General features: G+C 39.7%; 1 protein-coding gene across 2 annotated transcripts in view; it reads right to left on the bottom strand.

Moving 5' to 3' along the window:
* The window catches only part of STK39 (serine/threonine kinase 39), a 381,542-nt gene that overhangs the window by 330,814 nt on the left and 24,415 nt on the right, over positions 1 to 26,313 (bottom strand). For both annotated transcript variants that reach the window (XR_010068921.1, XM_063318226.1), the window contains exons 2-4: positions 5,600 to 5,712; positions 4,085 to 4,193; positions 421 to 562 (exon numbers count right to left, since the gene is read on the bottom strand). Coding sequence is in view for 1 of the 2 variants with exons in the window: in XM_063318226.1 (XP_063174296.1) it covers positions 421 to 562; positions 4,085 to 4,193; positions 5,600 to 5,712 (364 nt within the window). In the remaining variant the exon portion in view is untranslated. The remainder of the gene's footprint in view (positions 1 to 420; positions 563 to 4,084; positions 4,194 to 5,599; positions 5,713 to 26,313) is intronic.

Raw genomic sequence — 26,313 nt, 5'->3', positions numbered from 1 at the left:
CTTCAAGGAGAAATCATAAATTTTTCTGCCACCTCCCTCCCCACCTCCAAACAAGAGATAGATCAAAATGGGGTTAGGTTTGATCTTCCCCTTTGACAGGCTGAATAATCACTAACATTGTCCAATCTTGTGAATGGCTGAAGCGTTAACCAACTAAGTGGTTAATTTAAGATTAAGATTTTATATCTCCTCATGATGACTTGCACAACTGCAGAAGAATTTATGGGATGAGTTCTCTCCCAATTGAGGTTGGATTAGGGCCCTTTTGGCTTATCAGACCCTAGCCTTCAAGCCTTGAATTAATTAATTAATTAATTGATTGATTATATTTATATACCTGCCCATCTCAAGTTAATAGAGCTAATAATGAAAGAGAAACTGCATTCTCAACTCATACGGAATAAGGCAACATGCTTGTACCTGTGGATTTGCCCATTTCTGTGTAGATAGTCTAAGCCTTCCAAAACTTCTTTCAGAATTGTTGCTATTATTGATTCCTCAAGGACACCACTCTTGTGTTCTCCTCTGTTCACTACATATTTTATTATATCCAGCATAGAGCCTAGATTTAAAAAAAGAAGAGATTGCAGAAGAAAAATAGAACATCAATGTCTTCAGAAACCCTTGTGTGGTTCAAGATTGATTATATTTAAGTTGTTCTAGATTTCAGCCTAGATTTTCACACTGAGACTGGGAATAAATCCAGATAAATGTGCTGCATACATTTAAAATACACACACATATCAATAAGACTGAGTACATCAAAACGCATACAGAACTGGACCATAAAATCAAAGGTACAAAATGTGCAATGAAATTATAGGAGATACAAGAAGCCTGTAATTAGACTGACTGACTGCTTCAGCAGCCTACTGCTGAACTTAGTGCTTTTATATATATTTTTCTTTTTTTTTCTTAGAGAAAACTGCATTTAAAGATACCTGATTGGCAGCATGACTGTCAGATCACAAGCAATACATTTTCCTCCCTGAGAAACTTGAAAGAAATTAGAATGAATAGGAAGCGGCCATTTAGGCTACCAAATCTAATCCTCTGCTCAGTACAGAAATCTAAACTAAACTATTCTTGGCAGGTCGCTGCCCAGCTTCCATGTGAACATATCCAATGAAAGGAAGAGTATTGTAGAGTGTGTTCTAACATTGAGTCTGCCTCCCTGTAACTTAAATACATTTTTCTATGTTCTGCATTTGGAGATGTTTTTAAAAAAACTCTTTTTCTATATGATATCCCTTCAGGTACTTGAAAAATGCTATCATAGCCTCCTCATTTTTCTCCTCTCAAGGTTAAACATCCCATTGCCATCTCTCCTCATAAGATTTGGTTGCACAACGGCTGATCATCTTCCTTGTCCCTTTTTTGCCTGTATTTGTCTCCCTCGATGATTATTTTCCGTGATTTGTATACCTCACTGATACAGCCTAACACTGCAATTGCCTTTTTGCAGCTCCATCACACTGCTGACTCATACTCGGCTTGTAATGAACTACATTCCAATATCTTTTTACATTTACTATTACCAAGCTAGCATCTCCCACAACAGTGCATTTGGTATTATTTCCTAAGTGGAGAACTTAGCATTTATAATCTTTAAATTTCACTCTATTATTTTCAGCCTTTTTCTCAATAGAATTTCATTTCTATGAATTTCAACCTACCAAGATGGCTTTGACTTTCACATTTTTAATTAACCCAGTTTTGAATCATCTGCAAGTCTGATAAGCAATCAATAATGAAAATGCTGAAGCATCCCAGACTCAGGACAGTCATGAGTCAGACTCAGCAGCCTCAGCAAAACTGATAATCATGGCTCCCAGGTTCTTTTCAGGGGTAATTAGTCACCTTCCACCAATTTCTGGACTATGGCTAGGCTTGTATTTCCATCACAGTTACACCATCTTGGATCTTCCTCTGGCTAGTCCCAGCCTCTGGATTTGGTTCTAGAAGACGGAGAGGTTCCAACAAGCCTCCCTCAAATTTGTCTTTTCTTTTCCTGGCCAGGAAGAATTGTTGTCAAACGGGGTATGTGTGCACACATGCACATGAGTGCTTTGGGGTTTTCGCTCTCTGCAGGATCGGCTTGCCTGTGGATCAGTTTCCCACTCTTTCCATGGGTGGTTCACATAGGGCTGTGGTAGATCAAGCCATGATTCACCCAACTTCTCAATCCTTTGCCCCCCAGATTTTCCTCCCCCTGAGGAAGCATTTTCCATGCATGCTGGGCCAGATCACTGTCAAGCAGTACAGATATCTGGCCACTCTCTCAGCTGGCACACTTCTGTAGATCTTTCCAATCTCTAATCTTGATGACTAGAAGCATTCCCACTTCTAGGGCCCCCTGCACACATATTATCTCAGCCTCTACCAGTGGATCATCATGAGAAGCACCTTCCTTGTGCACTACTGAAATACCTGCCCCCATGTCTCTCCTGGCCACCAGTGGCTGGCCATTCATAATCATGGCAACTTTCCTCTTAGTAAGGATAGCATCCTCTCCATTAAATTCAAGTAGTATTGAATCTGACACTATTTCTGGCACTATTTCTTTCACTAAGTCCAGTGACTTGAGGATTCACACAGTTAATGTGGGTTCCCAGCTTGGAACAGCTTTTTTTTTTAACATTTCCCACTTTTCTACAGCAGAAATATCACAGTCAATAAACCTCAAGTGTTGAATTTTATATCCTGCATTCTAAACTCACAAAGTAGGCTACCACCTCCTCCCATTCTTAGTACTCAAGGGATTTGTGTTTCCTTACTAGCTAGCTGGACCAAGTGGGGTCTGTGATGAAACAATCCTTTATTGGATCAACATCATCTCTGATATATGTGCCACCTTTTTGCAGCTTTCTTTCCACCTCAAAAGCAGAACATTTTCCCTCTTCTGCCTTGCAAGCAGCATGTTTTTCCTCCAACTTCTGCTGCCCCATCTGCATTTTCCAGGAGTCTGTTTCAAGCCTGCCAGCCCCCATGTCCCTGGTCAATTCTTGTTGACCCTCTGTGGCACTTTCCCCCGGGGTCAACAGCGTCATCTGCATCTTCCTCTGCAGGGCTGGCCTTCTATGTAACTTTGCCTCAACTTAGGAGCATGTACCTTCTCCACAGCCTTAGCTGTACCCTAGTTCTCCCTTTCTCCACTGATTTACTCAAGAGGAAGAAAGTGGCAAACTTCCTGCTTTCTCTTAAGTAGCTTAGCTGGACAACTTGACATTGTCCACACTGCTGAAGTTGCCAAAATACGGGGTATTTTTCACAACCAACAAAAGTGCTCACAAAAAAGCATATTCCCGTATTTTTTTATTAAGTTCTAGAATGTATAGGAAATAATTTCTTCAGAAATTTTCATACCTATAAAAATAATCCTCTTGGCAGAAAGCTGGGATACAAAAATCAATTAAAATCCTCAGAATTATCTACCACCAATTACAGATCAATACAGGTAATCTTCACTTAACCACAATTGAGACTGGCAACTCCAGCACTAAGTGATCTGGTCATTAAGTGAAACATCACGTGACCATGCCAGAGTCATATCAGTTCGCTGTGGTCATTAGGTGAATCACCCATGGCCATTAAGCAAGATGTCACATGACCACGACTTGCAATGTTACCGCCGGCTTCTCCATTGACTCTGCTTGTCGGAAGCCACAAATGGCAATCACATGACCATGGGATGTTGCGACAGTAATAAATGCCTGCCAGTTGCAAAACACCCAAATGGCGACGATCATGTGGCCACAGGGACGCTGCAACAGTCACAAGTTTGAGGACTGGTCATAAAGTTATTTTTTCAGTGCCGTTGTAACTTCAAACGGTTGCTAAACAGGGAAGTCGTTAATCGAGGACTACCGGTAGTAGCTACCTTCCAGGCTTTTCCCAGAATACAAGTGGGCTCAAATGTCTAGAAGGAAAGGCTGTGCTTAGGGGCTCATTCTAGCCTTTGCAGATATTAACTAGTTGTAAATAAAGTGCCACATCTAACACTTTGTTTGAAAGTCATTGACTGATTAGAAAAGATAATTCCAACACAGGACTGCATTTTCATATTTACAGTATAAAGACTCACCTCCACTTAGTAGTTTCATAACCAACCAAAGCTCATCCTTGACCACAAAAGATGTGTAATACGTAACTACGTTGGGATGGCTGCATTGACTCATGGCTTGGATTTCTTTCTATAAAGAAGGGAAAATATGACATAGTATTCTGGCAAAGAAAAATGTAGTTTAAAAATTATCCTAGCTATTTGCTCTCAGGGAATGTATACACTGGATGAGATTAGAAAATGAAGTTAAGTATATTCATCATTTAAGAAGGTCATGCTTGCAAATTTCAGAGAGAAATAATGCAACTAAACTGCTCAAATGGCTGCCCTCCTGAGATGCTGAGTTGCCATTTCCATCATCTCCAGCAGTTTGATTAGTTCGATGTGTTAATAAGATTTCAATTTATTTTTCAAGAAAAATGCAGCTATTTTTCTGCTCAGTCCAAAATAAAAGCTTTTGTGATAATCAAATCACAAAAATGATTTTCTGTGCTTCTTATGAACCGATACCTGAATCTTCTCCTTATGAATCACCAACATATTCTATGCATTTTAGAGGAAAGGGTGCTTGTTATGTCTAAATCATAACACACTATAATGAACAGAATTTTTTTGCCTTGTTTTGGTTTAGATGTTTGCTTTGTTTGTTTAAAGTATCTCTGGATAAAGATACAACTCAGAACATCTGCATTTTTAAATATCACAATTATTTTCTTCTTGCCTTAATGGACCATTTCATCCCTTTGTTTAGTAAGATTAAAATTTCTTCTACAATACATTCTTCCAATGCAAAGGAAGAGTAATTATCACTAGGATAAATACAGCAATAACACTTAAATGGCTTGAGTGATGATTTTTCAAGCCGTATTTCATTCAAAATGTGTCTCTTCATCTTTAGGATCAAGGTGTGAAAAATCAGTTCTACGAGCTTTCAGCATAGCACTGATTGATAAGTCCTTGTAAGATCTTCCCTTATTTCTGAAGCAGATTTTGTCTCTTCTTCACACAGAACAGAAAACTCAGTGTGCTGCAAGGTGATGTCATGCATATTCCTTTTGCTTTAACAAAAACAGGCAGCATGTGAAGCAAAAAAAATTGCCATCTTTAAAATATCCTGGCACATATCAGACAGGCAGCAATTCAACTGCAGAACCACAAAATCAAATTGTCTGGATAGTTATGAAATTAGCAAATACTGCAATACTGTATGTGAAAGAATTAGCATGGGAAAAACAAGGTCATCCAGAAAGTAGAGGCAATTTCTGGTTCAGTGAGGAAACAGAGTAGGATGGATCTAGGTACTGGATCCTTCTGTTTACAGATAGATTGTTATACCATACATACAATAAAATGTTGTTGGAGTTATAACAGGCCATAAAAAATCCACATTGCTCGTTCACAGCAGCTTACTGTAATTAATCTTCCAAGTTCAGGTAGAACAATCATATGCGAGTAATGTTTATAAGACAGTGATGAAATCTTAAGCTAGCCCATCAAACTATGATTTATTTATTTACTTATGCTTATTCTACCTACAAGCAATTCATCCATACTGGTCTGGCATTTTTCCAAGTTGATTCTTTTTATTGCTACACGTTCCTGCCTGGGTTTGCAGAGCGCTGCTTGGACCACGGCGGTAGCACCACTGCCTGAAAGAGACAGAAGAAACAATGGATTGAGTTTTGCCTATTGATACAGCTATTTGTTTTATTTATTTATTCATCCAATTGGTCCCTGCCCATCTCCTCCCATCGGAGGACTCTGGGCGGTTTACAATAATCAATTAAAACAACTTGTATTTCCAACCTGTATTCTCTAAAAAAACAACAACCTGGGGCTTCTCAGGAGCATGTCTCTACTAAGATCAGCTTAAGAAGAGCTTGTCTGTCACCCATCTCACTGTACTGCAAATCATACCTACAAGGACATTGTCTGTATGCGCCCAGTGTGCTCTTGCTCCATCCCAAAGAATTAAATCAATCCCAGAGTTTCTCCAAAATTTTAATATGAATGCAACAGAAAGCAAAGATGGTTAAATACACAGGAAACTTTTTTATTAATTATATTAAATTACTGTAATTACACCAAAACAAAACCAGATTTAGCTTTTGTCCTACTCCTGCTCACTTGTTGAACAATGACCTTAGGCATTCGCATGCAGGCCAAGGCAGCTCCCAGATTCAAAAGAGTACAGATCCTTTCTCTAGAGGACAGCTGTACAGAACAGTAGCTGACTCATTAGGGAGGCATCTTCCAATTGCCCATCATCTCCTGCTTATTATGGAATGTGTTGGTCAACTTCAGCCAAGCATCTTCTTTATTAGGCCAGACTGCTTAGGAAGAACTATTTTATTACAGATCAACTATAAATGGTTACACTATCCGAAACATATGTTATTTCTTCATGTACTTTAACACGTATTTGTAAATCACAGAAATACTATAGGGAAAAGTCACAAATGCAAACTTGAAGCCCTCTCATTTGCCTCCATTAAGATAAACTCTGAGATCACACTGAATGTGTCCATATATGTCCCAGTGATACAAATGTATTTACTGGTTAGTTGGAGCATTGCTTCTGGGGCTGCAGAGGAGGCAGGCTGTGATCTCACTGCAGGGGTCAAGATGTGCACTCGTGGGGGATTAATAAAATAGGGGCATCAAGACTGTAAGAGCTACGGCATACCTATTTTGCTTGTCACTATGGGGGAAAAAAGGGCAAAGTCATGCCACCGTATCTCTCCAGCATGATTTTGGAGGTTTTGAAAGCCCCAAGAAAGGGATCAGGGATGTGGGAGGCAGCACGCGGCCACGGGTTGCCCAGGTCTGACACAGAACAGTGGTGAGGTCCAATAGCACTCAGTATGAATGACCAACCTGCTTTACAATTTCCAGGAATCATTTAATATATGAAAATATTTCACTGCAGACACTAGAATTGTGTGTAAACGTGCCATACCGAAAGCTTGGTTGTTATTTTTAGTTTATCTGTTTATGCATACATTTATTTGGGGTAGGTAATGCGATGCCTGTGATACTTTTTCCAGGCCCCCAAAGACTTAACAGATTTTTTAAAAAATAATTAATTGAAACATTAAATGGGAAGCTGCCATGCTGAAAAGCAAGCAGCTTCTATCACTGGATTTATTTACAAGGATGGCTCTGGGTGGCACAGACCACCTTAGGAAATAAAAATGGCGAATCACTGCACCATGTTTGGAAACATGTCCACCTACCCAGAAATAAAAACACAAAGATAAGACAGAATAGTAGACAGCATCTTAGCGGCTAAAGGGAAGCAACCTGTCATGAGTAAGAATGGCAAGCAGGGGGCTCCCATCCAGACTGTTAAGCGCATGCGTAGCACTGAGGAATTAGGTAGCCATTCAAAGAGACACAGATCGGAACCGCCTTAACCTTTGGGGTTTATATGGCTGGGGTTTTCCCACGCTTCTTCAGTTTGTTAGGATTCCTGTTATGTACAAGCAATAAAACATTAGAGACCAGTTCCTTGTCTCAGCGTGTTTCCTGGCAGCTAGGACACAACCTAAGTTATTAGCTTCTGATAGGTTTTTTTGTGACCAACAATGTCCATCATGGCAATTATTTTATGAGAACTTGTGCAATGTGCTCTCAACATTTCAAAAATGGCTATCAGCCCCCCAAGGTTGTCCACCGCTTTGTTTGGGTAGTTCCAAAACAGGCAGGAAAACAACAGAGATGGAAAATGATTTTCTGCAAGTAAACTAGTAATACAATGGTGCATTCATCCTTAGCATTTGCAATACCCTGAGAAGCATGACCTCATTATTGTTCCCACCCACTGAGAAGGAAAAATGGATTTATGGTAGAAGGACACCTAAAGGGTATGGAAGAATAATTCACTCCAATCATTTCATATTCAAAAGGCTTCATTATTAAACTTTGATTTCTTTAGTAGTTTTCTGTACTTTTACTGGAGAACTGAATTAGCCTAAGCAAGAGGACTCATTTTCAGTTTATACAATTTCTGTTGCTGATTGAACTCTCTCATTTTCAGTTACAACAATATTCCAACCTTACCCAAATGACTGCAGACAAAAGCTCAGTGAATAAAGGAGACCTTGTAGGAAAATCACTTTAGATTTGAAGTCCATTTGAGGTCAAAGTTAAGCCAATGGTTCTTTTGTTTATTTGAAGGGCTGGTGAGAACAGATTCCTGGAAAGTTGGCACAAGTTCTTTAAATAAGAAAATATAGCAACTGTGGATTGATGCTATCATGTGTTTTCCCCAAACGCAGGAAAAAATAACTAGAAGCCATGATTTTCAGAACAGCACTCCCTGGTTAAGCTTGTCCAAGAAACCAGCATTCCACATGGTAAGCTATATAGTGTAAAAGCACACAGAAATATTTTTTTAAAAACCTGACCATTCTCATCTCTATTTCTGATTAACCTAAGCTTTAAAATGACAAACAACACTCAACATTCCAGCACACAACACCAATTGATCTTCTCAAACACTGGCTTCTGCTCTGCTTGTCCATCTTGCAAGCCCTAAACGAACACAACATGCACATAAAAAGGCTTTTGTTAACAAGCTTTACAGTGAAAACTCAGTTATGTGCTTGGAACAAAACAATGGGCTGCTCTTGCCTCCAATCAATCAACAGAACTGACATAATCTCATGACTGGAAACTATTGTCCGTGTTTTAATTGAAGTTTGCTAACTAATATAGAAATAGGATGTTCTGTATGCAATATGCATCCTGCCATGCTTTAAAGACAAAGCTTCTAGCTCATAATATCTACTCAATTAGATTACTAATATACATAGGCTAAGCCAGCATCTCAACATAGTACTTTGACACACTAATTAATTGTACCATTTTCTCCCCAATAATTACTTTAAAAATTTAAATTAAAAGCAGACAATGGTGCTTGGAAGCACTGGTTGCCTGCTCTCCTTCCATGGATTCATGAAGTATAAAATCATTACCAATCTATTTTGTGCATTATTTATTTATTTATGCGCATACACACACACACACACAATTGATACTCTTTTTCTGACATAGAGCACTCAAGATGGGTAATAACAAAAATAGAATATATACATTCAACATTGTATAGAGCGCTTAAAGTTACTATCAACCTAACTCGCATTGCAAAACCTGGTTGAAGGAGGTGTTGACACCTTTCCTGAAACTAGGAATAGTGGTAACTGAGTGCAACTTCTGTAGAAGTGGGTTTCACAGCTGCCAAGCAGGATAGCAGAAAGCCCTCTTCCATACACACACACACACACACACACACACAGACTTGACAAATGAATCTCAGGGAGTACTTTTAAGAAGTCTTTGCCTGGTGTCCTTAACAACCAGACACATTCAAATTCAAATAAGCAGTCTCTCTGGTAATCAGCCCCTAAACCAATTAGGCTTCAAATTTTAAAAACAGCATCTTAACATTTTCTTTGGAAACAATGTGGCAACTGTTAGATCCCAGTCCTAATCTTTCCTGATAGAAGACCCAAATCCTCGACAAGAAGTGGGACACTTCAGCGTAAATGGATTAAGAACATCTATTTCAGATGAAGGTTCTCAAGCAGTTCAAGCAAGACTCACAAGTAAAACTTGTCCATTCTAGCATGTGGGCTAAACCTATAATACCAGAATCATCCTGCTACAATACTTATTTTTTGTAGAACATACATACTGTATAAGCCGAGTATATAGTTTGATGCAAACTCAGACAATTATGTCTTATTCAGCAAACCTAAATTAAGGATAGTTTGACACAATGTATGAAATGTCATTTTTAAAAAGGCCCAAGAAAAAGGGAAATTGCTTCAAAGCAACATGTCCAACCCATAATGAAAGAGCACACCCAGATGAGACTAACCTGGTATCCTCCAGGCCATGAACTTCTGGAATCCCCAGCCAACCTTTGCGTAAGTTGATGGCAATGGGTTATTCTGTGATGGACTTCCTTCCCTAAGATTTCTTCTTCCATTTCGCTGCCACTGTTACATAAAGTCTTTGATTTTATTGTTGATTAATTTGTTGACTCTGTTCTTGCTTTCTGTTCCTTCCTTTAGTCTGGCATTTTGTGTTTTAATTATGGATTGCTATTTTTATGCCAATTTTCACATTGTGAAAGTACTCTGAGTTACTCTTTTAGAAGAAGAAAATTGAGTATACATTTTTAAGTAAATAATGTTTAAAAATAGCAGCGGAGAAACAACTGTTCAAACAAACAAAAGCCAGTTATGTTATTTGATAATTACACATTTAGAAAGTTCTAAATTTGTGACCATTTGATCAAGAAATAGGTGGGTTCTCTGAATTCACCAGAGGCCCAAGCAGATTATAAAATTCATTGCTCTGATTTGATCAATTCTACATTGTTCTGGGCATGAAACAGACCCTCTTAGGAGAAAAGCCATGTAAATTTGTGTGGCTTAATTAAGAATGTTCACCAGCAACCTGCAAAATGCGACAAATGCTTGAAGATTTCCTACCACTTTTTCCTCTTAAGGAAAAAGGCTGCACTCTTGTGAGTTAAGGGTTAGGAGACCACGGCTTAGCCACCTACCACTGTAGCTGGTCTTTTCTTTTTCCACCATCTCAGAAAATACAATGTTTTCATCACTTTTGTTCTAAAAGAACCCCAGTATATCCACCCAGCTATTGCCCAAGCATTCACTAAAACAAAGAAAAGATATTCAGGATTCAAATTGTTAACAAGATATGTCTTGTTGCAGTAGAAAAGCAAGCTAGAAAGCAACACTGTGCCAAAATTTATCATGAATATTTTTCTTTCCTTGTATAAGAGGATTCTAGCTTTCTATTTAATTCTCAGGGTGTTTTCAATTTCTCTGAAGTTTCTTAAACTTGTCTTATTATTGCTAATAGGTTAAATATGCTGCTGCTGCTGCTGCTGCTGAATCCCAATCTCTCTGTAGCTCCCTTGGCCTCCCATGCTTCCTGATCTGAGCTAGGCCTACTAATCTTCCAAGAAGTCTTCCCCTGAAACATACCAGAAACACAGCAAACCAGAGAAGCTGCAAAAAACTGAGAAAGTGATAAAGACAAGATACTGACATCATATTCTAAATGCAAGAATCTCATCGTCCAGGCATGAGAATTTCAGTGCAATTTTCTTTTCTACCATTTTTAAGAAGAAGAAAGCAATTTATTTTCCAGAAAATTAAAAGAGGTAATTTTTTTTTCCAGAATAATCTTTTTGGCACAGAAACTAAGCACAAATTGGGAAGAAGCAGATAAATGATGTGTCAACCATGTGGATGTCCATATCAAAGTCCCTCCAAATTTTTGAAGGACAGCTCCTAGCTCCATCTGGTATGTAAACTGGTAAGCAAAATACTAGATATTAAACGGCTCAATATCCTTAACTGAAAGATAACCCATACTAAGTCATTGTACTATGTAGTGGTCTAACAGATGGAAGAAGGAATTGGTCCTGCAGGTGCTACATGAGCATATCTGCAATATATTCCAGCTTCCAACAGGTCACAAAAGGACTGTTCTGGCATATAATCAGAAAGTTAGACCATTGTATAAACAAACTACAGTAAGTTATTGTTAATAAAGACACATGCCTTTGTCAATAAATCTTACTCAACACAGAAGTTTCCCAGAGAGAATAAATAAATACTATTTCAGCCTAGCAACCAAGTGATCTAGCAAGATCACACTTGGTTCAGGATTTACTATTCAGACAACTACACAGATACAATAAATTTTCTGGGAGGTGGAATGATTACCACTGGGAATTCTAGAACATGTAATCAATTTCTCCAGATTTGCTCTACCCAGTTTAAAGGATGGCATATTTGGGAAGGGATAAGAATATAGTGTAACCCATTCAGTTTGTAAACAGTATGGTGCTCTTTTCCAGGAGTTCTCTGAAAAAAATTAAAAAGCTCAGAAAACCATGCTCAGTCTGAATCAAGATGGGTGGGTTTTGCTGTTCTCTTCAAAATTGTGCCAGCAGAGAAGATAGAGGCATCAGTGGTCCAGTTTGCTGTCCTCAAGAGAATTACTCATTCTTCACATATTGCAAGTGCTTATAAAATAAGGAGGAAGTTACTTGGGCAACTTTAAAAGTTCAAACAAACTTATTTGCTAATATATACCCACAAGAACCATTTAGGAAAAGTTCGTTAAAAACAGAGCTTCGTTTTCTTAGGGCCAAAATGGATGTTCACTAAAAAAAAAAATCAGAAGGCACAACAGCTGTGAATTTGGTTAGAAATACAGTAAAGGAAGGGGTACTTGGTGAGAAACTAAGAATTAAATACCTCTTTTGGAAAACAACAACAATGGCTTGTTTGGTATTATGAAGAACAGCAGTCCAGTCCAATATGGGGATGGAAAGGATTAGTGCATCAATCTTTGCCAGGTATGTTAAATATTTGTGGCAAAATAATCTTAAATTATTTAGAAATTAAGAATCTTTATTCTTAATCTTTTTCATGCACTATTTTCTAATTCTAATCTAGAATGGAAACTAAATATCTACAAAAATCCTAGTAATGTGGCAACTTTTGCATACTCAGGCATAAATGCTACTTTCATGCATATATGAACAAAGATAGAGATCAGCATTTTTCAAACTTGGCAACTTTAAAATGTGTGCAACTCCCAGAATTCTTGGGCGGGGATGCTGGCTGGGGAATTCTGGGAGTTGAAGTCCACACATCTAAAAGCTGCCAAGTTTGAAAAACACTGATATAGATCATTATCCCAGTAAGGAACTTGCTGCTCAACACTCCACAGTAATTACAGTATCCCATAGCTTTCTTCCTTTTTTTTTGCCCTCTCACACATATACACAGGCATCAAGTGTTAAATCTGAATTTACTACCCAAGCTAATGATGCAATGCAATGACCAGACTATCCTCTTCCCAGCTTCTTCTTACAGGCAGAGATGCCCACTCCAGGCCTCATTATTATCAAGTGCTACAATTATCTTCAATATATTCTCTACGTCTGTACATTTCATAATAGCTAACAACACTGACAGTTGTCCAAATTACTATGTTCTAAATTAAATCAAGTGGCACTAGGAAACTACTCAGAACAGCAATTTAAATTTTCACCTAGAGCACCATTATCTGTTGGGCACTGCAAATTTCTGTAATCTATCAGCATCTGGTTTCATGTACATGTATTTTTGCATGCAAAAGTCTAGGTACTCCTGGTCAAATTGGCTACTGTAGTCAAATGAATCTCTAAGTGAAGAGCAGCTAACACAACCTTTACAGGGCAAAATGTTAAACACACTTCTTGGCAAATTTGAATGCATACTTACTATTTATATGCAGTTTTTTACTGATTCAAAGAAAGAAACAGTGAATACAGGTAGTCCTCACTTATTCATCACAATTGGACCAGCAACTCCATTGCTAAGCCACATAATCACTAAGCGAAAAATCACGTGACCGCACCAGACTTAAGCAAATCACCGCGACCATTAAGTGAGACATCATGTGACTGTGACTTGTGATTTCATTTCCGCCTTCTCCATTAATTCTGCTTGTTGGAAGCCGGTTGTGAAGCTCGTAAATGGCAACAACGTGTCCGTGGGATGCTGTGACGGTTGTACATGCGCACCGGTTGCAAAGCACCCTAATGGCGCTCACATGACCGCAGGACATCGCAACAGCCACAAATGCAAGGATTGGTCGCAAAGCTGTTTTTTCAAAGCTGTTTGAAGTTATGAGTCATAACTTCGAATAGTCACTAAACAAAGCAATCAATAAGTGAGGACTTCCTGTATGACAGGTGCAGAAGTTTGGAAATTCTTTCAGTTTGTTCAATGTTGTGCTTCTTTTCTGTTTTTCTGTATAGGCGTTAGGCTCCAGAAGGTGACTGACTCATCAGGCTACAAGTAACCAGGTGAAGACAATTCCACAAATGAATAAACGCTCTGACCCTTCTAACCTCTCCCCAGATTGTAACTGTTGGTCTGTTTACTTTCAAGAAACACGGACTTTTCTAAACAGCTGTTTGAGCATTTGAAAATGAAGATAATTCACTCTTACAAAGCCGGACAAAACTATAAAAAAAACCTCTTTAATGCTTCAAATTAGCAATTTTACCTATGAAAAATAGTGTTACAAAATGAATACAACACGGAACTCCTGAAATTACAGCAAGATCTAGAACAGCAAGAAAGGGTTCTGCTAGAACTGCCCCTTAACTGGTCAGATCAGGAAAAGAGCACCCACAGATCATCATAAATCACCAACTGAAAAGCTAAGCTGGCACTACAGTGTCCACAGAATTCCTGACGCAGTGATGATCTCTATGGGAGAGTTGTTAGAAAATCTTTTCTCCAACTTCTCATCACTGATGTTGTCTAAAGTTTACAAAAGAAAACCCTGAGAAGCCTGAAACATTTTGGAACAAAGTGCTTTGGACTGATGAAACAAAAATTGAATTATTCAGCCCCAGCCACACAAGAAACATTTGAAGAAAAAAGACTGAAGTATTTGAAAAAAAGAACGCCCTGCCAACCATTACCTCAAGTAAGGGGATAATTCTATTATGCTTCATGGTTGTATGGTAGTCTGTGGCACACGAAATATTCTAATCTAGCATTCTAGGTTAGAAGCTAATATCCCACAGTAAGTGAAGAAACTGAAGCTGAAAAGGGGCTGGATATGTTAGCAAGACAAGGATCTGAAGTTTAACTCCCAATCAACCATGAAGTATTTACAGGAAAGAAAGGTAAAGGTTTTGGAATGGCTTCACGGTCCTCGGACTTAAGTATTACTGAACATCTTAGGATAATTCATACATGTGGTGCATGCAAAGAGACCTAAGAGTATTTTTTGAACTAGAAGAGTTTTGCAAGGGGGTAGTGGGGGGAAATTGCAAAAGCAATAGTAGAAAGACTCTTACTTGACTACAAATAACATTTGGAAGTCATTATTTCTGCAAAAGAAGGTATTACACCTTACCGACTAGAAGGGTGTCCTAATACAGTATCTGCCATATACACAGACTCTTATTTTGAATCAGAAACAACTGCCCATAAGTAGTATGAATACATTCAAACCTGCAGAAAGATGTACTATGTAGAGATTGTGTCAGCTTCTGCTCAAAAACGTACAGTTTAACCAGGAATGTCCAAATACCAAACCTTTGCTTTCAACTGTACTAAAACTTTACCTTGTTGGATAGAAGAATCACAGTCCAGCAATAAAACACAAACCTAGCATACAAAAACCTAATTTCTAGCATTGACAGTTAAAAGGATCAAGTAGCAGATTATAGAAAAAGATCTCTGCCTAATATCCTTGAAGATTGCTGCTATCAGAGTAATTAGAGGAAAACTATTGGAGTTAGTACAAATGTTTTGGACTACAATTTCCATCATCTTCAATCAGCATGATTAATGGTTAGAGCTCGTGGAATTCATACTTGGAGACATCTTGAAGACATCAGGATGCTGACCTCTGGAGTGGGTGATACTAAGGAGATAAACCATGTGACCTAGTTTGAGTCAGCTTCCTGCCTTCAGAAAGATTACCGTAGGACTATCCAAATCTTTTGTATGGAACATGGAACTAGCCTTCCCTCCTGCAAAACAAGTCCACCAAATGGTCCTGGCTTACAGAAGATCAATGTCTTCAAGATGAGTAAGTGACTGTTACCCAGCAGGTCCAACAAGCAAAAGTGGCTACTAAACCTGACAAACAATTGGTTTTTAGATTCATACCATGCAAAACCATAACTACAATATAGGTGGTCCTCATTTAGTGACCACGATTGGGACTGGCAACTCAGTTGTTAAGTGAAGTGGTCGCTAAGTGAAACCACAACTGTGCTTACAATCTTACTTCAGTTTTCCTTTGCTTTACAGATCTGCGAAGGTCATAAATGTGTGGATTGGTCGTAAAGTTACTTTTTCATCACTGTTGTAACTGCAAATGGTCACTAAATGAGGAGTACCTGTATAAACTTCAGATTGCACCAATAACCAGCCTCTATTACCTCATTTTTTCTAGTCTGCAAATTACATATACAAGAAAAATCATTCATTCTGGCAGTGGGAGAAAGAAAAGACTAAGGTCATAGTTTCAAATACCATGTTCCAGAAAACTGGTATTTGGGACTTGGAAACATGCCTACAGACCAAAGCCATTTGTTGATGACATCTTAATAGAATTCGTATTAGTAAGCATGCTCATGCAAAAAGAAAAGATCCTATTCTGTGCATTATTGCTTCTCATGCATAATTCTGCAAAGTACATAGTTATCTTTCAAATACTGAACACGAGCACATTCCTATCATGAGGTCTGGGCTGCTTGACACATGATGTACAGTACATGACTTCTCAACATTTGACCAATTTTTTGGCAGAGGAATTAAAATTTAATTTCGGTGAACACAGTGTGGTGCTTGAGATTATGTGGAAATGCTGTCTATCTCAGGAAGCCTGTTCCCCCTTGAAAGACAATACTTTGAAGTGTGAGCGGGCCAGCAAACAAGCAGGCATGCACACGCACACCCCTGTGTCTCAAAGTATATTCCCTGCTAGTAATTCTGTTTCAAAATTACTTCAGCAGGAACAGGAACAGGATGTACTACATTCAACTTTGTTACTAGCAAAAACGATGACAATGCTTTGACAAGGAAGTACAGCATGGATTTCTAAGTCAACCACTTGTCTCTGTTCATGTTTTGCAGAATCCAGCCAACTCCTGCAGTAGCTTTCAGTATCCCTTCCCAACTAACTGAAAGAAGTATTGACAGGGAACACATGATCCATTGGCGAAGATAATAATGTTCTTCCTGCTCAGTCCCAAAGGCATTTACATAACCAATCTTCCAGATGTAAAAGGATACAACTGTTCTCTGAAAGAGGCACACAAGCTGCTTCTCACTGACTTGCATTACCTTCCCCCACTAGAGAATGGAGGCCCTCTTAATATTAACAGATTAGGGTTACCTTTAGAATCAGCTACAATAGAAAGTTCTGTGGATCAGAGCCTGAGTAGTGTCAGGCAACTAAATCACTTTTCTTCCTTGGGAAAAACACCTCACCCCCTGAGAGGAGGCAATTGATTAAAGATAGACTTCATCTGTCCGGACGAGAATCATGTTTTTTGTTTTAACGCAGGAATGTAGCCTTAAGTCTGTATGAAACTGCTGTCAGGTAGCTGATCAAACTCCAACATGCAAGAACTGTTAGCTGGACCTCAAACCTGCATCTCAGCCAAATGGCAGGTTTTAAAGCCTTAGCTCTCAGCTGACTGGATAGTATAGGAAACCAGATTATTTTCACTCCATAGAAGAGAAAAACTAAATGTATTAGCTAGCAGAAAATGTATTTGTAGAGCTAACCTATCTGGGCAGGTAAGAATGAAAAAGAAATGTCTCAATTGATTAAAAAAAATGCCATTCAACTTACAAAAATGGTTCCCTAATGCAGCAAGTATGCTAGTCCAACCAGCTGAAGTTCGGAAATCTCAATACAGAATTAGTTTGGCAGTTGACTAGCAATGTAACAAACAGATCTTTTGTTTCTGCTATGGAAGAAACCAACTTTTCATACAAATACTGATAAAATCCTTATTATCACTTCTCAGTTACTCCACAAACCTGTCATATTAAAATCTGCTGCTGTCAACACATGTAAACATCTAGGGCATTACTGGAAACCAAATGTTCTTTTCTCCCCAGCTGCACACAGATCTAGGAATTCACTATTTTGTTGCTGGGTCTCTCAAAGAAACACAAGAAGCTGTCAATTGTGAACAAGCCAAGCCAAGAAATGTCCCAGACAGACTAAGAGAATGGGGGAAAAAAACTATATATGATGACGTATATGAACCAAGTAGAGACAAAATGGCTGTAACTCAAAATCCATTCATGAATTAAATGTCCCCCCCTAGCAGTTGTAACCTTTCTAGAATGGGCTGGAACAGTATTACACATACTAATTGGCAAAAAGTGTCTGCAGCACAGCAGTTAGGGAAAGAGATTACACATTTCTATTTTTGCAGTCTGAGCCATGAACTCGCTCAAGTGGCCTTATGAGAAGCCATTTCTCAGAGCTCAGGACCTAAGCACCGTGTAATAAGACAACTGGCCTCCTTTATGTATTTACTTTTAGCTTTACCTGATCTACTCTCCAAGAAAGGGAGGGGAGGGGCGGGAACCTTGCTTGTTCAGATTAAACTCCTGTTTTGTTTAATGCAATCACTGATTGGTCTATGATAATCCAGGACACTTCATCACTGAAGGGGGATTTTAATGTTGGTTTCCCTCAGTCCTCATTCAGCATTATCTACCATACATTCCATCTTAACACTCAGGGTTCTTATGGGTGGCCCATGCAAAAGAGAGTGTGTGTGTATGTGTGTGTGTGTTTACATGTGCAAGTGAAAGATGGAAAGAATGAGAGAAAAGAGCACTTGAACATTTCAAATGTTATTACGCACATTAAGCACAACTACCCCTACCATTCCACCTTCAGTTCCTCAGAAAGCTTTAAGTTTCCACTTACTGCTCATCAGTATTTACAGAACTGCCAACCTGGGCTATTTTGAGAAGTGATACTTCATTCCAGAACCACTAAATAATAGATTTCCTTCCCCCTTTTAGCTTTTTAGCAGCCCAGCTAATAAAACTAAGTTAAGAGAGCATTCTTTTCAAATATTTCATAAATAAATATTCATTTTTTCAGCATTGCAACAATTCACCACAAAAGGGAAGGAGATAAGAAAGCAGCGTATGAGTGGGAAGGAGGACACTGGTGTTAAGAGTAAAAAGTAAAACTATAACCTAAAAGAAATGCATACTGAAGGCTTATTCTAATAATTCACTGCTCAGCAGTAGAGATTCCAACATGTATAGAGCGCTCAAAAGGAGTGTCAAAGCAAAGGTCACATCTCATCAGCTCTTTTCTCAGTTCTACTCCTTTCCAAGACTATTCCGGAAAATGTAGAGAGAAATCTGGCAAGATCATACCCAAGAGGGTAAGCTGTCAACTTAGTAAGTGTGTGTTGCATGCCTTAACTTAGGCAAGTTGCATGCAACTAAACAAAAACATTGTAGCAAAAAAAAGGAATAAATTTGAATATGCTTATTTGATAGCATGCTTTAAATCAATTACATACATTATTGGGACATCTGACTTAATGACCATTGGTTTAACGATGGTTCAGAGATATGACGGGGCTAAAAAAAGTTACTTACGACCCTTTCTCGAAGTTACGACCATCACACCACCCCCGCAGTCATATGATTGCAATTTGGGCGCTTGGCAACTGGCTCACATTTATGACCAGTTGCAGCATCCTACAGTCACGTGATCACAATTTGTAACCTTCCTAGCCAGCTTCCAACAAGCCAAATCAATAGGGAACCACTGATTCACTTAACGACCACATGATTTGCTTAATTGCCATGTGATTCACTTAACGGCCATGGTAAAAAATGGTTGTAAAATCAGGTCTGGTCACATGATGCCTCACTTAATGACATCGCTTAGCGACCAAATATCCAGTCCCAATTATGGTTGTTACATGAGGACTACCTGTATTGCTTTTGTGGTTACATGTTTCTGAATCAGCTGGGCGGCGGAGCGCAGGGTGGCAGAGGTCTCCGAGTGCAGGATGGCGAGAGTGACTGCGCCTGGGACTGGGCTAGGGTGGCTGAGGCTTCCTGGGGCAGCTTCATGCTCCAGCTCAGGGGCTTCTTACAGCCCAAGAACCACAGTGTGCCAAGAAGCACCTGAGCTGCAGCATGGCAAGCAGTCCCAGAGCAGGTGGGGGGAACTAGAGGCAGGCCCTTACCTTACTGAGACTTGGGGCTGGGAGGGACCAAGCCTGGAATGGCTTGGATTGGGGTGGGTCCTCAGCTAATGACTGGTGAAATTCGCTTAATGACAGCAAGCGGAATTGTCAGGATTGCCATCGCTAAGCAATGCGGTCATATGACATCTTGCTTTATTATCGCTTAGTGATGGAAATTCTGGTCCCAATTGTGGTTGTTAAGTGAGGACTAGCTGTGTGTGTGTGTGTGTGTGTGTAAATAATTGTTGTTGTTGTTTATTCGTTTAGTCGCTTCCGACTCTTCGTGACTTCATGGACCAGCCCACGCCAGAGCTTCCTGTCGGTCGTCAACACCCCCAGCTCCCCCAGGGACGAGTCCGTCACCTCTAGAATATCATCCATCCATCTTGCCCTTGGTCGGCCCCTCTTCCTTTTGCCTTCCACTCTCCCTAGCATCAGCATCTTCTCCAGGGTGTCCTGTCTTCTCATGATGTGGCCAAAGTATTTCAGTTTTGCCTTTAATATCATTCCCTCAAGTGAGCAGTCTGGCTTTATTTCCTGGAGGATGGACTGGTTGGATCTTCTGGCAGTCCAAGGCACTCTCAGAATTTTCCTCCAACACCACAGTTCAAAAGCATCGATCTTCCTTCGCTCAGCCTTCCTTATGGTCCAGCTCTCGCAGCCATATGTTACTACAGGGAACACCATTGCTTTAACTATGCGGGCCTTTGTTGTCAGTGTGATGTCTCTGCTCTTAACTATTTTATCGAGATTTGTCATTGCTCTTCTTCCAAGGATTAAGCGTCTTCTGATTTCCTGACTGCAGTCAGCATCTGCAGTAATCTTTGCACCTAGGAATACAAAGTCTTTCACTGCTTCTACATTTTCTCCCTCTATTTGCCAGTTATCAATCAAGCTGGTTGCCATAATCTTGGTTTTTTTGAGGTTTAGCTGCAAACCAGCTTTTGCACTTTCTTCTTTCACCTTCATCATAAGGCTCCTCAGTTCCTCTTCACTTTCAGCCATCAAAGTGGTATCATCTGCATATCTGAGATTGTTAATGTTTCTTCCAGAGATTTTAACTCCAGCCTTGGATTCCTCAAGGCCAGCTTGTCGCATGATGTGTTCTGCATACAAGTTGAATAGGTAGGGTGAGAGTATACAGCCCTGCCGTACTCCTTTCCCAATCTTAAACCAGTCTGTTGTTCCGTGGTCTGTTCTTACTGTTGCTACTTGGTTGTTATACAGATTCTTCAGGAGGCATACAAGATGACTTGGTATCCCCATACCACTAAGAACTTGCCACAATTTGTTATGGTCCACACAGTCAAAGGCTTTAGAATAGTCAATAAAACAGAAATAGATGTTTTTCTGAAACTCCCTGGCTTTTTCCATTATCCAGCGGATATTGGCAATTTGGTCTCTAGTTCCTCTGCCTTTTCTAAACCCAGCTTGTACGTCTGGCAATTCTCGCTCCATGAACTGCTGAAGTCTACCTTGCAGGATCTTGAGCATTACCTTACTGGCATGTGAAATGAGTGCCACTGTTCGATAGTTTGAACATTCTTTAGTGTTTCCCTTTTTTGGTATGGGAATATAAGTTGATTTTTTCCAGTCTGATGGCCATTCTTGTGTTTTCCAAATTTGCTGGCATATAGCATGCATTACCTTGACAGCATCATCTTGCAAGATTTTGAACAGTTCAGCTGGGATGCCGTTGTCTCCTGTTGCCTTGTTATTAGCAATGCTTCTTAAGGCCCACTCAACCTCACTCTTCAGGATGTCTGGCTCTAGCTCACCGACCACACTGTCAAAGCTATCCCCGATATTGTTATCCTTCCTATACAGGTTTTCTGTATATTCTTGCCACCTTTTCTTGATCTCTTCTTCTTCTGTTAGGTCCTTGCCATCTTTGTTTTTGATCATACCCATTTTGGCCTGGAATTTACCTCCAATGTTTCTAATTTTCTGGAAGAGGTCTCTTGTCCTTCCTATTCTATTGTCTTCTTCCACTTCCGCGCATTGCTTGTTTAAAAATAATTCCTTATCTCTTCTGGCTAACCTCTGGAATTTTGCATTTAATTGGGCATATCTCCCCCTATCACTGTTGCCTTTTGCTTTCCTTCTTTCTTGGGCTACTTCTAGTGTCTCAGCAGACAGCCATTTTGCCTTCTTGGTTTTCTCTTTCTTTGGGATGTATTTTGTTGCCGCCTCCTGAACAATGCTGCCAACTTCTGTCCAGAGTTCTTCCGGGACCCTATCTACTAAGTCCAGTCCCTTAAATCTATTCTTCACCTCCACTGCATATTCCTTAGGAATATTAGTGAGCTCATATCTAGCTGATCTGTGGGTCTTCCCTAATCTCTTTAGTCTGATCCTAAATTGTGCAAGAAGAAGTTCGTGATCTGAACTACAGTCAGCTCCAGGCCTTGTTTTTACCGACTGTACAGATGTCCGCCACCTTTGGCTGCAAAGGATGTAATCAATCTGATTTCGGTGTTGTCCATCTGGTGAAGTCCATGTATAAAGCCGTCTCTTAGGTTGTTGGAAGAGAGTGTTTGTTATGCAGAGTGAATTGTCTTGGCAAAATTCTATCAGCCTATGTCCTGCTTCGTTTTGTTCTCCCAGGCCATACTTACCTGTAATTCGAGGTGTCATTTGACTGCCCACCTTAGCATTCCAGTCTCCTGTGATGAAAATAACATCTCTTTTAGGCGTGTTGTCCAGTAGGTGCTGCAGATCCTCATAGAACTGCTCTACTTCAGCTTCTTCAGCATTTGTGGTTGGGGCGTATATTTGGATCACTGTGATGTTAGATGGCTTGCCCTGAATTCGAATTGAGATCATTCTATCATTTTTTGGGTTGTATCCAAGCACTGCTTTAGCCACTTGACTATTAATTATGAAGGCTACTCCATTTCTTCTGTGGTCCTCTTGTCCGCAGTAGTAGATCTGGTGGTCATTTGATGTGAAGTGGCCCATTCCAGTCCATTTCAGTTCACTGACGCCCAGAATGTCTATCTTTAATCTTGACATCTCACCAATAACCACATCCAATTTGCCCTGGCTCATAGATCTTACATTCCAGGTTCCGATGGTGTGTTGATCCTTAGAACATCGGATTCGCCGTTCACCACCAGCACCGTCGGCCGCTAGCCGTCCTTTCGGCTTTGAGCTAGCTGCGTCATCACGTCTGGGGCTAGTTGAGCTCATCCTCTGTTCCTCCCCAGTAGCATTTTGACCATCTTCCGACCTGGGGGTCTCATCTTCCGATGGTATACCGACATATCTCTGGTTGTACTGATCCATTTAGTTTTCACGGCAAGAATACTGAGGTGGGTTGCCGTTACCTTCCCCAGGGATCGCATTTAGTCTGACCTCTCTGTCATGACCTTCCCGTCTTGGGTGGCCCTTCACGGTTTAGCTCATGGCATCATTGAGGTGCTCAAGCTCCAGCACCACGACAAGGTAACGATCCTTTGCTGAAGGTGTAAATAATTAGGGATTTTAATTACAATAGTAAAATCCAATACAAACTAAAAGAAATAAAGAAATAAAAACAAGCCACTAAGCATGGGTTACAAACCACTTACATAATTTTAGAATAGAAAGCATGAAAGGTGCAAAGGAGAAGAAAAAAATGTCATGCTTTACGACCGCATTGCTTAGTGAAGAAAACTCCAGTCCCAATTGTGGTCGTAAATCGAGGACTACCTGTAATCTCCCTTACTTAATCCTAAAATGAATCAATTCAATCACTGAAGCTGTTTTCCCAAATCCCTAAAAAAGAAGATAAATTAAGTGAATTTAGAGTGATCTTTTATCACCTTAAACTTAATTGCCATTCATGCTGCTGTAAGAAAGCAACTCATATTTTAATTTCTTTTAGAATAGCCTTCCCAGTCAGATGCTTCCAGATATGTTGGATTATAGCTCCCATAATTTCCTACTAGATATTTTAAAAATCAGAAAGGGCCTCAGGCTAGGAAAGTTGCTTTAGAACAACAATAATCTTAAGGTAAAAGAATGATAAATAGGGGGAGGGAGAGAACAAGAAGCATCCTAAATGGCTTCACATATAGAGCTACAGTTTGTTTCAAACTCATCCTGGCCACCTTATTCACTCTAGTGCTATCACTTCCAATTCCGTCTTTCAATCCAGTACTTCTGATTTAATCAAACAGAAAAAATTAAAAAGGTCCATTAGAATGTCAATGTTTCTTGTGCAGGTTATTACCTAGAGGCCTTAATTTTAGCAGAGAAGCTAGAGAACAAATTTTGATTAGAACTGCTTAAGTACCCACTCTAAATAATCCAACCCATTGCTACCAATAGAACTAGTCCAGAATACAGCTTCCAGTTTTAAAGCAACACAATTTGCAAAAAGAAGAGACAAAAGGAACAATAGAAAAGAAACTTTCTCAGCCCCACCAGCCAAAGAGCCAAGGCAGACAAGAAGGGGGGGGGGGATGATGTAAGGTACAAGAAGGCACAGAACAGAAGATGACCTTTGCTACCTGCACAAAAGTATTGGAGGGTTCACCCATTATACAAATCCACAATTTCCTTTTTTTGGCAACATGTGAACCCATCCTTTGTGGTTTGTAACCCATGCTTAGTGGCTTATTTTTATTTTTATTTATTTTATTTTATTTATTTTCTATCTCACCTTCATTATTTTTATAAATAACTCAAGGCGGCAAACATACCAAATACTCCTTCCTCCTCCTATTTGCTCCACAACAACAACACTGTGAGGTTGAGTTGACTGGCCCAGGGTAACCTAGCTGGCTTTTATGCCTAAGGCAGGACTAGAATTCTCAGTCTCCTGGTTTCTAGCCCGTTGCCTTAACCACTAGACCAAACTGGCTCTCAAGCCAGTTAGACACATCTTAGCAAGATGTGTCCATTTGGCTTGTTCAGTCCACCCCCATCAAAATAGATCATGGCTTAATGGGATGTTTGTAAGTACAGGTAGTCCTCACTTAACAACCACAACTGGGACAGGCAATCCCATTGCTCAGTTATTCCCATTTGGCTGTTAAGTGAGTCACTGTGGGTCATTAAACAAGACATCATGTGACCGCAACTTGTGATTTTACTGCTGGCTTCTCCATTGACTCTGCTTGTCAGAAGCCAGCTGTGAAGCACACAAATTGCAATCATGTGACTGCCAGACACTGTGACAGTCATAAATACCCACCAGATGCAAAGCGCCCAAATCTTAATCACATGACCGCAGGGACACTGTGAGGGTTGTAAATGCAAGGACTGGTTGTTAAATTACTTTTTTAGCATCAGCGTAACTTCAAACGGTCACTAAACAGGACAGTCGTAAGCAAGGTCTGCCTGTATGTCTAACTTGATGCTCCATTATCAAAGCAAATTCCTATCTGTTACCCCAAAGGATCAGACTTTAAATAAAATGGTAAAATTAAAGACTATATTATAGTTGTGGGTTAATTTATTTTATTTTATTAGGGGGATCACTTTAGGCAATATATAGTCCATGGTCCCCAGTATAGTCAACTCCTCTACATGATGCCCAGTGACTTCAAAATAAGTGGAATATTGACAAGGTGAGGGAGGGGGAGTTCTCTGGATTAAATAGGCAAAATGCAGCCAGCAAAGATTCCTAATGAAGCAATTCATTTTCTTTCTTTCTTTCTAACACTGCAAAATAGAAAAACATTTGAAAGTTTGACTTTTACAGCTAAATAGCTCTATAAATAGCATGTAGCTGAAGCAAACAGATTTTCAGATACCCCCACTTCCCTCTCCTGTCATAACTATTGTAAAATAGTTAAATTGGAAATATTTTGGGATGTAGTAAAAGCAAAAGTAAATCACTTCATGACTCTAACTGCTGTGTCATTCAACAATTGACCATTTCCCATCCTGCAAAATAATGTTTTTTTCTGAAATCATGGTGCCTAAGCTCTAATATATAGCTATTACATACAACAGCTAAATATAAGCTATTGTATTTAGCTACACTAAATTCCCCTTAGAGTTCATCTAAGGCTTCAAATAAAGTTAACTACAATTTTTCATGGCTAATAAAATGTTGATCTTCAGATCTTATCCCCCTCAAGAATTCTGTGCAGGATAGACAAAACCCTCAAAGCCTGGTCCTCCTTCATCTTTGTTATCTTCCTTCACCTAGGAACCCTCTTCAGAGGTCTTCCATCCATCCCTGGTGTTTCTTCAGCAGCTAAAATTGCCTAAATCACACCCAGTTTACCAGCCATATTCTGTATCTCCCACCGCTCCTTTCCGGCCAGCTCCTTAACCCGTTTCAACTTTCCACCTCCTTGTATGAGAGATTCTGCATGTGTGTGAAAACCTTCTCTGTTTCTCTCCCAGCTATTTTCCCAGACTATGCTTAGCACTTCCAACCATAACTTGTAAGCCCATACATCATGTTACAGGAGGCAAGCAGTGCTGATCT

This window comes from Candoia aspera, chromosome 1, assembly GCF_035149785.1.
Source record: "Candoia aspera isolate rCanAsp1 chromosome 1, rCanAsp1.hap2, whole genome shotgun sequence".
Lineage (NCBI taxonomy): Eukaryota > Metazoa > Chordata > Lepidosauria > Squamata > Boidae > Candoia > Candoia aspera.
Note: the sequence above shows the minus strand (reverse complement) of the source record. Positions and strands in the feature narration are given on the sequence as shown.